Below are 12648 nucleotides of genomic sequence, written 5' to 3' on the forward strand. Positions count from 1 at the left end.
ACAAACAAAATTTCATTTTAAAAACTTTTAGCAAAATCTTAGACAAATTGTTCTATTTTCAAAACAGTAAAAAGACTGATGTCAGTGGCTTAAAAAATGGCAACTGTTTCGATATTTTATCAGTAAATCAGACTCTTTGCTGAGTAACATGTTTTTCATGTTGTTGCAATAAAGGAAAAAAGCAAGAGTGCATTTCCCCCAGAGGTGCAATTGTGTTCCACACAACATTGACCTCAGTGCCATAAATGCCCCCAAAATTGCAATGCTTTGATTATACATGAAAAATCTATGATATTGAGTGGAAAGGAATTGTGGCTAGTCACTTGAGGGCCGTCAGACGCCTTATCTCCCTGCCCTTCAGTGCCCCTGACTCCCTATCCTTTTTTCCCCATATAGAAAATGACATGTCCATTAATCAACAAGCTATTTTAGAACAAAAAACCTGTCAAGCCACTGGCTCCTTGACTCCTATCATGGCAAGGACATTTTGCTTTCTTTAAGCAGCTATGTGTGTGTCTCTCTAACCGTTTGTAAATAGTAATATAAATGATCAAACACTTTCAGGTAAATTGATACAGTTTATTGAACTGATGAACATTACCTACAATTGTAAATTTGGAGGTGTTGTAAGACCAGGTTTTATATAATTTTCTCAAGGTTGATCCAGTCGGTTGTGTGTAGAAGATCTGTACTGATCAGCATCTGTATTTTGCTATAACATGGATCGTTGAGATTTGCCTTAAAGGGGTCATATGATGCGATTTCAAGTTTTCCTTTCTCTTTGGAGTGTTACAAGCTGATTGTGCATAGATAAGATCCCTGAAGTTGCAAAGACTAAAGTCTCAAAACCAAAGAGATATTCTTTATCAAAGTTAAGACTCTGCCACACCCCCCTAAAACGGCTCATTCTAACACGCCCCCACATATCTAGGTCACTATGTGGAAATATTAAATAATGTGTTTTTTGAACATTAAAGCATGTCAACATATTCTGTTACACCAAATACAGAAAATAATGATCTTTAAAAAAGCATCATATGACCCCTTTAAAGGAATAGTTCACCAGAAAATTTAAGTTATACACCCTCAGGCCATCCAAGATGTAAATGCATTTGTTTCCTCATCGGAACAGATTTGGAGAAATTTAAATTTGCTCACCAATGGATCCTCTGCCGTAAATGGGTGCCGTCAGAGTCCAAACAGCTGATACAAACATCACAATAATCCACAAATTTCCAGTCCATCAATTAACGTCTTGTCAAGTAAAAGCTGTGTGTTTGTAAAAAAAAAAAAAAAATCCATCATTAAGGTGTTTAAACTTTAAACCGTTCCTTCTGGTCAAAATAAAGTCCATAATATGTAATAACGCTGTTCCGATTAAGAAACAAATTCATCTACATCTTGGAATCCTGGGGGCTAGTACATTTTCTGCAAATTTTCATTTTGGGGTGAACTTTTCCTTTAATACCATCTCATGTTTGTATCACTTAAAAAATATGAATATTAATATCAATTCCTTAATATTTTAATATAATAGATTGCATTCACCACTATAGCTCACAGTAAATTCGACCATTTTTGTTCTTATTTATTAACGAGGAAATGAAGCACTCCATCAGTGATCACTAAACTCTGTGCAACTGTTTGTAGACAAACAAAATTCCTTGCTTCATGAGGTTGAGCCAAATGTTATTTTATGGATTCAGGCACTCACATTCGGCGGACTGCGGTATCCCACAATGCTCTCGCGCGTCACTTGTTTACGGTGACGTCACGGCGCAGTCTCTCTGGGTGGCGGCAGACAGTCTGTCAGCGTCTCAAGCACGACTTCGAATAAAACCGTGAAAACACGGAACATTAACACAAACATGAATCTACATCGCAGCTAAAGGTAAAAGCGATCTTTAATGGCACTTTAATTTGTTGGAAATAAATGCGTCGAGTAAATAATGGTCGTTGTTAGCACAGTTAGCACAGCTGCTGCAAACAGGCCGATTATTAGACGAAGTTATAATGCAGACATTATTATGATGATATGTCGACAGCTTAGGTTTTTGCGTGTTATTTTATATTTTTGTGTTGTCTGTGCTTGGATCGTTGCTGTAGTCGATCTGATTAAATTGCAGGCACTTGTATCTGTTAAAGCAGATCATCTGTAGTGTTAAAACAAGTTTCTATGAACAGCTCTGTGTGTAACTCATTGCACGTCAGTCATTTTGATTGTGTTGTTGCTTGTAAGAGATCATAACCATATAGACTCTCTGATCTTCACTGAAAAGGTTCCCATGGTCACTAAAAAGCTGGAAATATCAGTCAGTGCTAAAACTGACTTCCAGGTCTGAAAAAAATCATGGAATATATATAAATATATTTATATTTATTTATTTGTATTTTATTATTATTATTTATTTTTTGCAATTATGCAATTCTAGACTATTTTGCTCGCTGGAAAATTGTAACTTGTGTGTATAAAATATATGAACACTATATTTAATAAGGTCCAGATTGCAAAATATGAGAATCCAATTGAGACAATGTGAAAGCTTTTGGGAAAAATTAAAAAGTAGAAATGTTACCAAGTGGATATTTCAGAATCATCACTATTTAAAGTTCTCTCATAACCATCGAAGCACAATTTGCTGCTGTCTGTAAAGCAAAATAAGTTCTGAAATTCATGTTAATTGTTTGTATAATAATAAAATAGCTTTTCTGAATTTTCACTCAAATTGAAATGCTAATGATAAAATTTCTAATGAAAATAAAATGATAGTTCAGAAAAATGCAAAATAGAAGTATTTTTAGTAGAGCCCGACCCATATATATCGTTTTGTCGATTATTATCGGCCGATATGAGCCTGTCGCCGATATGAACATTTTTTTTTACAGAACATATAACGCAGATAAAATGCTTGAAATGGTGTAATTACTTAGTTTGTCCAGCAGAGCACGCGCCATTGTTTGCTACTGGCAACCTGGATGAAACGCTTTAAAGCTTAAGTCTATGGAAAACCATTGAAACTTTGAATGGCCATATCTCCGTAACGGCGCAGCAAATCCGCACCAAATTCAGGGGATCCCTTCAGCTCGAGAAACCCTCTCGAACGCGAATCGAGTGTACGTCAAGAGGCCCGCTTTCGAATGAGACCACCGCCTCGTCGATAGCCCCCGGGGTTCGGGAGTTAGGGGTGGTTAAATTCCATCTTCCGTTCATCTTCGGAATACAAATTTAGATAATTTTGATGGAATTTGAGAGCTCTCTGACCCTCCATAGACAGCAATGCAATTAACACGGTCAACGCCACCGTGTTCGCGAGATAGTGACACCAGCCAACACTTTCACTTCAGTAAGGAGGTCTCTTGTTCAGGCAGCAGCATTCAAGCATTGTCTTATTCGACCGTAAGTGCCCTGCGAAGTGGACTTCACATGAAATTCCGCCATGATTCCAGTTCCAAGGGAACGTACACGTTTAATGCACGCATTAAAGTGCGCGAGACGTGAATTTATTTTGTATTTATTTACAGAGGTATATTATGTCACACTTCTCTAGTAAGCTTCGTCTGTGTGTGAAGACAGTAGCGCAAATCCGTGAATGAATGTTCCGAAGTGAAATAAACTTCAACGGAATAAAGTTGAATTGAATTGAATTAAAGTTGAATAAACTTCAACTTTACTGTTCAGTGCACTGATGTCAGACTCATTTTGGATAATAAAGTTTATTGTTAAATGCCCTGCCTCCATTACGTATCTCTGTCGCGTCATTATAAGTGTTTGATCACCACATTTGAGTGAAAAAATGTGTTTATGTATATCTATTCTGTTTATGTATATACTGTATTCTATATATAGTACCAGTCAAATGTGTGGACACACGAATGGGAAAGTGTCCAAACTTTTGACTGGTACTGTACTATAATATACACAAAGAATATCGGCCGATATATCGATATCTGCCTTTTTTTTTACTCCCTAATATCGGTATCGGTATTGGCCCCAAAAAACCCATATTGGTCGGGCTCTACTTTTTAGGATCCTTTGCATTTCGAAAAAAACTTTCGTTAATATGGTTAATGTTAATATGGTTAACATGTTGTTATGGTGAGCAGCAAAATGGAATCAAGCCATAAGTCAGTTCCAGCTCTCTGACTATCAGTGTGCAGAGACTTCCAGGCACCCCTCTTATCCTGTCACTCACTCCTTCCTGAAGAAATGACCATGAGAAAGGCACTGCTGTGGAAAAAGTTTAACATGCTGCTTTGGTTTCCATCTTCTTTTTTAGAATCCAATGGGAAGACAGAGTCTGGCTGTGCGCATACTGAAAGAAAGTGCTTAGAGTCACCTGAGAAGTTGTACAAGTAAGACTGTCCCTTGTCGCTCTTGTGTAAAATTGCATTTTTTTTGGTCATTTTGAAATTGCATTTTTTTTTAGTTGTCAGGATTTAAGAGGCATTGAATAAAATGACCCTACATCATTTAAAAGTCAGTTTTCGAGGACTCATAGTCTATAATTAGTCATGATGTCCTTGTGAACTGTGTCCTTGAATATTACAACGTAATGGTGAGTCCTGCACACCCAAAATGCTTGTTCCTTTCTGTCTCTCCTAAAATGCTCCTTCACTGTCTTTGATGTCGCTCCATAATGGGCATTGCTCTCTCCTCGGTTGCCATGGAGACGGCCCCCTGTCTGACTATTTGTGGCACGAGAGAGAGGCAGAGCACAGCTGCATTCTCAAAAAAAATTTTATTCGTCATCTTTGCGGTTCTGTTCTCTTATTGGTCATTGATTCTGGCCCCCTGTTCTGTAGAACTTTTAAACTAAGCAGGTGATTTGTGGTGTTTCTTGGTTTAAATGTGCATTTGTAACACCTCGTTTTCCTTTCAGTGCAGTGAACCAAATGGGGCATTGCAGTACCCGAATCATCGTCCTATTCCTGCTTCAATTCTTACGGACATCAGCTAAAGGTAAAGAGCTGGCAAACATAAATCATTTTTCTGATATTTTTTATTACCTTTTACGTTTATTGTTGTATAGTTTTATTATTATTATTATCATCATGAATAATAATTATTATTTATTTATATTAATGTATTTTATATGTGATGTGGGTAATCCTTAAGGGATCATTTCTTTTTAAAGAAATTCATATTTAAAAATTAAATTGATTACAATAACCGTAAACAATCTTTTGAACTTGCCATTAATTAAAGAGCCTTTTGTCAATTGTAATAATATTAAATATTTCTTAAGAATCAAATCAGTAATGACTACTGAACATTCAGCTTTGCCATCACAAGAATAAATTACATTTTCAAATATATTAAAATAAATTCTACAATTGCTAAATTTTAAGAATATTTCAAATATTACTGGTTTTACTGTATATTTGATCTAATAAATTGATAAATAATTTTTGGATGTACTATCCCTTTAAGGGTGAACTGATAATATATGTTTGACTTTGGCATCTGGAAATAGCATGCCTGAGACTATAGTGGCATTAACCAATAAGTCATAGTTTAAACATCTAGCCACAACGCAGTAGGATTGGTGTACCTAATCGTAGTTGTACTTTTATTAGGTGTCCGTGTCCTCTCTCCTCAGACTCTGTTAGTGTGTCTCACAGAGGGCATAAAACATGAATGCTGGGTTAATTGATCTGTGTCATTGATGCTCTCTGGCCTTTATTCTCTGAAGTCAATTTGTAAAGTTGACATAGTTCAGTGTCACAGGAAATGAAGGCAGGGAGAAGGGAAGAAAACCGTCTCAGTTATCAGGCGGAGAGAGTCTCGTCTGTGAGGTCTGGCGTCATGCTGCTCTTCCTTAATTAATTTCATTGTTCCCAGAGTTTTTGCAGCTGGTGACAACTGACAAATGGATACAGACTGGGTCCCCTTTTCCTTAATTTATGATTTAATTCCCTGACTTTCTGTTTTCTGTCTCTCTCCAGATGTCTCCATTGACTGCTTGTGTGTCGGCAGTGACTGTAATGAGCAGCAGTGCACTGGAGACCAGTGTTACACCTCTGTTATCATTAGCAATGATGTGACAACGTTCAAACGTGGCTGTCTTGTCGGGTCAGAGAGCAAGCGCATGACCTGCTCCGCAACACCCTCTGCTAGTCATGTCGTAGAATGCTGCTCTCAACACATGTGCAACGCCAATGTCTCGAAAGAGACCCTTCTTCGACTACTGCTGACAGGTAAGTCAATTAATTATTTACAAATTCAAGTTGTTAAAGGTGTTGTTTTATAATTTAAGACATTTTAGCAACATTTTTTAAATGTATATAGTTTCATTAATTTAAAAAAAATAAAATAAAATTTTCATTAAACAGTTTTGTATTACAAAAATTTTCATCCAAAAGTCATTGAGCCATCTCTGAGCCCAATTATTATTTTATTCTATTATTTATTTATACTTTTATTATTTAATAGTTGAATACATTCTAGCAAAAACAATTACATTTTTTTTTATAAAATATATATTTTTCAATAAATAGTTTTGCTTTCCCCCCCAAAAAAAGTGAATATATTTGACGGTATTTGTGTCTCTGAAATGGTCCAGAAGAAGAGGCAGCTGTGCATTACCGTGTGGAGATGCTGGTTCTCTTTGTGTTGGGGCCGTTTGTGGTTCTGGGATTGCTATCTGTGCTGGCTTTGCTGGTGTGCCGTAGACTCCATCATGGGCGTCTGGAAAGACTGCATGAGTTTGACACTGAGCAGGGGGCCATTGACGGGCTCATTGCATCTAATGTCGGAGACAGCACACTTGCGGTATTTCATTTCTATAGTTTACTAAAACTTTCTTAATATTTTGCAAATATCAGGTGATTTTTTTATTTATTTTTTTCAGAAGAATTCTCATAAGTAGTGGTCGACCGATATTGTTTTTTTAACTGCCGATGCCGATATCTTGGAAAGCAGGGTGGTCGATATAAAGCCGATATAATTTTATTTATTTTAATTTAAGAAATTTGAAATCATTTGAAAATTGATTTTAAATAATTGTGTAAAATAAACATACTTATACTTTAGAAGACAAAGCATTTTTCACAAATAAATAAATATTTAATAAAAATCTAATTAAAAAGGAAGTAAACACTGTAACCAACAGGGCACTCAGTATTCTGGGAAGTCTGTGTGCATTGGGAATCATACATACATACATATACACATACATACATACATACATACATACATATATATATATATATATTTTTATTTTTTTTATTTATTTATTTTTTTTTCCCATATAAAGCCAAGGTAACACTCATTTTCCATACAGCACACAGTGAAAATGACATGAATATGGCAGTGGGCAAATGCATAAAGCGCAGCATAATTTTAAATCACGAGTTTAAAGTTTGTCGATCGCGTGTCTCCAGTGAAGCTGAACTCTCCACCTGTCCGCATTCAATTTGCACGGACCGATCGTCACACAAAGATGGAGTTTTGGTTCCTTGCCACTGTCGCCTCTGGCTTGCTTAGTTGGGGACACTTCATTTCCAGCGATATCGTTGACATAATTGCAAAGATATTATTTCTTTAACTGAAAAATGAGTGTTTACTATTGTCACTTTGCATTATTGACACAATTAATGCTGTTCAGTTGCTTTGACACAATCTGTATTGTTAAAAGCGCTATATAAATAAAGGTGACTTGACTTGACTTGACAAAGAACACACGATCATGCAGGATACACATGCACACTTCACAAGATCTCACAAATGGATCCCACTAAGTTTGCATGGTTTTTGAAATTAGATGTTTATTAGATATTCAAAGATTTTTTTAAATAATATAAATGCGTATTTGCTGAATGCTGAAGGCAAATTAGAATGTATTATAATGTTTGCCTTTTTTATTACTAATAATATTAAAGCAATTGTTATAATACTTTTTTGTATACATTTTAATTCCTTTGTTTAACCGTTCTATCTGATTATTAGATAGACTTCTATCCGTATTTCGACAGAACTGTTAACGATGACAGCGAACGAGGGAAAATGTGAGCGGTGTGCGCTCAGGTGCTGCCGTTCTCAGCGCCGTCAAAATAAAAGCCCTGCCTCGAACGATACCGATATTTGAAAAATGCCAAATATCGGCCGATATATTTGCCGACCACTACTCATAAGTGCTCACCAAGCCTGCTACTTTAAAATAGTAATATTATGAAATACTATTACAATTACAAAAAGTCTATTTGAATATGTTTTAAAATGTAATTTATTCCTGTGACGGCAAAACTGAATTTCCAGCATCACTACTCCAGTCTTCAGTGTCACATGATCCTTCAGAAATCATTCTAAAATGCTGATTTGGTGCTCGAGAAACATTTCTTATTATCAATGTTAAAACGGCAAAACCATAATAATTTTTGAATAGAACATTAAAAACAAAAACAAAAATTATTTTTTTTGGATAACAGTGTAAACTTATTTACTGTCACTTTTTAACAATCGAATGCTTCATTGCTGAATAAAAGTATTATTTCTTTAAAAAACTAAAAATCTTACTCACCCCACACTTTTGAATGTTGCAGTAGTTTAGCTGAAGTTATTCTGTTTTCAGTCTTTAACCGTTAGATAATGTCTCATCAGTCTTTTTGTTTTCTAGGATCTGATGGATCACTCCTGCACTTCAGGCAGTGGTTCTGGACTGCCCTTCCTGGTGCAGAGGACGGTTGCACGGCAGATCAGCCTGGTAGAGTGTGTTGGTAAGACAAATCGTAGAATGACCTTAGTACATATAAGACTACAAAATCTGTGACACTGTGTTTTGCAGCTTTTACAACACATTACACAAGTAATTAATCTCTGTCTAGTAACGTGCAATAAATTACCGACAGTGATGTACGTGATATAATTTCTCTGTGTCCTGTGTTCTCAGGTAAGGGACGGTATGGGGAAGTGTGGAGAGGTCAGTGGCAAGGAGAGAATGTAGCCGTGAAGATCTTCTCCTCCAGAGATGAAAAGTCATGGTTTAGAGAGACAGAAATATACAACACTGTTCTACTACGACATGAAAATATATTAGGTGAGTCGGACATCTTTGTTATCTCAGATAATAGCATCTTTTCTTTAAATAAAATATATGCTAGAACAAAAAAATAGCTCAATGCAATGTGGGTGATGTTATTTTAAACTCTTTTCTTTGCAGGATTCATGGCTTCTGATATGACCTCCCGAAACTCTAGCACTCAGCTGTGGCTCATCACACACTACCACGAAAACGGCTCTCTTTACGACTACCTGCAGCGTGTTGCCGTGGAGATGGCAGATGGACTGCACATGGCGGCGTCAGTAGCCAGCGGGCTGGTGCACCTGCACACGGAGATCTTTGGCACTGAGGGCAAACCGGCCATCGCTCACAGAGACCTGAAGAGCAAAAACATCCTGGTGAAGAAAGATCTGCAGTGCTGCATCGCTGACCTAGGTAATTTCTTGCATGCATTTTTTTTAATGCTTTTTTTAAACATTTCAATTTAATTTTGTCATTTACATTTACATTATATTTAAATTTAGTCATTTAGCAGACACTTTTATCCAAAGCAACTAACAAATGAGGACAATAGAAGCAATCAAAACCAACAAAAGAGTAATAATTTACAAGCGCTATATTAGTATATTATTATAGTGTTATATTTCAATTTCACAAAGAAACGTACAGTATTTTGTCCAAGCAATAATAAAATGACACATTTAATTTATAATTTGTCTTAAATCTCATTTTGTAAAAAAAAAAAAAATCGTAAATCGAATCGTGAAATCAAAATAGTGAATCAAATCGAATCGTGGGTTGAGTGAATCGTTACATCCCTAACTTCTACTCTTCATCTGCTTGTGTCTCTTTATAGGTCTGGCAGTAACACACACGCAGTCTGACAATCAGCTGGATGTGGGAAATAATCCTAAAGTGGGAACTAAGCGCTACATGGCACCGGAGGTTCTGGATGAGACCATTCAGACAGACTGTTTCGATGCCTATAAGAGGGTGGACATCTGGGCCTTTGGATTGGTGCTGTGGGAGATCGCTCGCAGGACCATCAGTAATGGTCAGCTACCTGGAATCTATTCAGAAATCTTTCATTATGTTTGCACAGAATTTTATTTATTTTGTCAGCATTTTAAGGACAATAGAGATCAGAATGTTCTCCAATTAAATGTTCAATGACACTTAATTTTTTTTTAAACACTGTGATCCTGTAGGAATTGTTGAGGAATACAAGCCGCCTTTCTACGACCTGGTGCCTAATGACCCCAGCTTTGACGACATGAGGAAAGTGGTTTGTGTGGAGCAGCAAAGGCCGTTCATTCCCAACCGCTGGTTTTCAGATCCTGTAAGTAATGATGAGACACTCTCTGTATCCCTGTAAACATATTTACCTTGCAGTGGACGTGTTAATAGTCTACACATATACAGTACTGCAGGAACGAGTCCTAAAACCCAGAAATGAGTTCGTATTTTTACAATTCCACTTCTGTTGTCCCAAAATCAATGCGTGTAAATGCCTGAAATTAGGTTTTATGATAAGGAAACAAGTTCAAGATATTTTCATGTTTTGTTCTTTCGACATAAAGTACATCAGTATTGCCCCACCCCATTTGCTAAGCTTTTACACAATCTTGAAAAAGTTGCTAATAATAAGTGGCTAAATGAGACTACTGAGGTCATCAGGGACATTAAATGTTATCACACCAAATAGGAAAACTCATTTACTCACTAGTCAGCTTTCAGAGCCTCATTGGGTTTATAATCGCAATCTTGCAAACCATGCTAACTAAAACGTTAACTGTTAGAATTCAAGTAAATACTGAGTTATCGGAGGCTGGTGGTGATGTTGAAGTCATGTGAAGGGGATGTAGCCTAGTTCATTTATAGCCTAACTTTAGCTTTTTACTTCTGGTGATTGTATTTAGGCTTCAAAACGTGTCAAAATAATACACTTTTGTTGGTCACAGAGTTTATTCTCTGCAGTAATACAAAAACCAGTGGAAAAATCCTAAACATTTTTGTTGAGGGAACCAGGGTGATGCTAATTTCCAGATTGGCTTGTGAAAATACATCATCCCTGCAGCACTCTATAGCAGACTGTCTTTATGCTAAAAAAAAGGAACTAAATGTCTTATTTTCCATATATAAATGTTAACGTTTGTAGTCGACAGGAGATCCTCACTATGATCTGAAAACAAACGTCTGTGTGTTTTTGTGTGGTCACAGACCCTGTCTGCTCTGGTAAAGCTGATGAAAGAGTGCTGGTACCAGAACCCCTCGGCTCGACTCACTGCCCTGCGCATCAAAAAGACTCTGGATAAGATCCACAGCTCACTGGAGAAGGGCAAAACCGATTGCTGAGGAGAGAGGGCCGCAGAACTACTGACCACACATTATACAGACACTGTGTGTAACCAGACCGTTGGATTTGAGCACTAGCATCTGTCCCAACTCTAACATGCTGTTTATTTGCTTTGTTCTTCCTGTCCATTGGCCTAAAAACGTTTTATAGAGAATTATGCTCTCTTTTATGGATCATTTTTCCCACTGAACCCGGTGGGACTCCCATTTCCCCTCCAGAAACAGCATAAAGGAGAAAAATATGGACACGGTCTGACAGGCCTTGAATTGAACCTTCCATCATGGAATTTTTTTTTTTTTGCACCATCACATTGTCTATTTAACCACTGGCAAACTTTTAAGATTTCTACTTTTCGGGAAAACGAAGAGGACAGAAACACGTGCTGAAATGCAATCAGTACCCATAGTGTGTGTGTGTGTGTATGTGTGCGCATGACAACCAGAAGAACTTTATAGCTGTAATGTCACTTGCTTTTAGAAATCAGATGTTTTTGAGCTTTTCAAAGGTTCTTGTAGAAAAATAGGCAGAAGTCAGTCACAGTTTCTGAATTTGCTATTGTGGACTTGTTATAAAGCTCTTTGGTTACAAAATGCCAATATATGTACAGTAGAAATTAGGCCTGTTTAGTGATCAGAATGGAGTGGTTAGAGAGAGTTCACCCAAAATTGAAAAATGTGTGATCAGCGTGAACATTTAAAGAATGTTCACGCTGCTCTTTTTCCATGCAGTGAGTGCATTTATTGACCAGGGACTGTCAACCTCCCTGAAAGTGAAAGAAACATAGGAAAAATGGTCATATGGTTAATGGAACGACATGAGGATGAGTAAATGGGGACAGAACTTTAATATATTTTTTGGGTGAACTATCCCTTTATCCCTTTACTCTGGTCTTGCTCAGAGCACCCCATGAGGGCTTCCTTTGACACAAGGCCTTTCTGACCTGTTGCCTCTATGCCTGCCTGACAAAAGCCATTTGTAGCACATCGTGCTTTTTTGTAGCAGTTTGTCTTTCTCTTTGCCTTCACCGGCATGTGTACTTGACGTTTCTTCACTGACAATCAGCCGCTGTCCATTAGGGCCTGAATTATTTGCTAATGTTATGTACAAAACCCTACTTATTATGAGTGTTCAAGGTGACTTGTCAACACGCTAACAGAGCTAGTCATAGTCATAAACAGTCTCTGGTTTTGTGAATTTGCATATTTGTTTACCCTCACGCTTTTTGACACTTTTGTATTACAGTTTTCAACATACAGCATAAACCGAGAGAATGCTGAAGATTTTTAACGTTTT

General features: G+C 37.0%; 1 protein-coding gene across 2 annotated transcripts; it reads left to right on the forward strand.

Annotated features, from left to right (window-relative positions):
- Positions 1-1753: 1753 nt before the first annotated feature.
- Positions 1754-12648, forward strand: LOC107588871 (activin receptor type-1-like). 2 transcript variants are annotated; one of them, XM_016277112.1, is made up of 11 exons: positions 1754-1891; positions 4278-4353; positions 4881-4960; positions 5947-6198; positions 6567-6772; positions 8616-8715; positions 8889-9035; positions 9159-9434; positions 9856-10053; positions 10208-10338; positions 11220-12648. In XM_016277112.1, the coding sequence occupies exons 3-11, from the start codon at positions 4894-4896 to the stop codon at positions 11352-11354; spliced, it is 1512 nt and encodes a 503-aa protein (XP_016132598.1). In that variant the 5' UTR covers positions 1754-1891; positions 4278-4353; positions 4881-4893; the 3' UTR covers positions 11355-12648. The 2 variants fall into 2 exon arrangements, with proteins under 2 accessions (XP_016132598.1, XP_016132597.1); XM_016277111.1 differs by having other exon boundaries at positions 1755-1891; positions 6564-6772.

This window comes from Sinocyclocheilus grahami, unplaced genomic scaffold (assembly GCF_001515645.1).
Source record: "Sinocyclocheilus grahami isolate Dianchi unplaced genomic scaffold, SAMN03320097.WGS_v1.1 scaffold109.1, whole genome shotgun sequence".
Taxonomy (NCBI): Eukaryota; Metazoa; Chordata; class Actinopteri; order Cypriniformes; family Cyprinidae; genus Sinocyclocheilus; species Sinocyclocheilus grahami.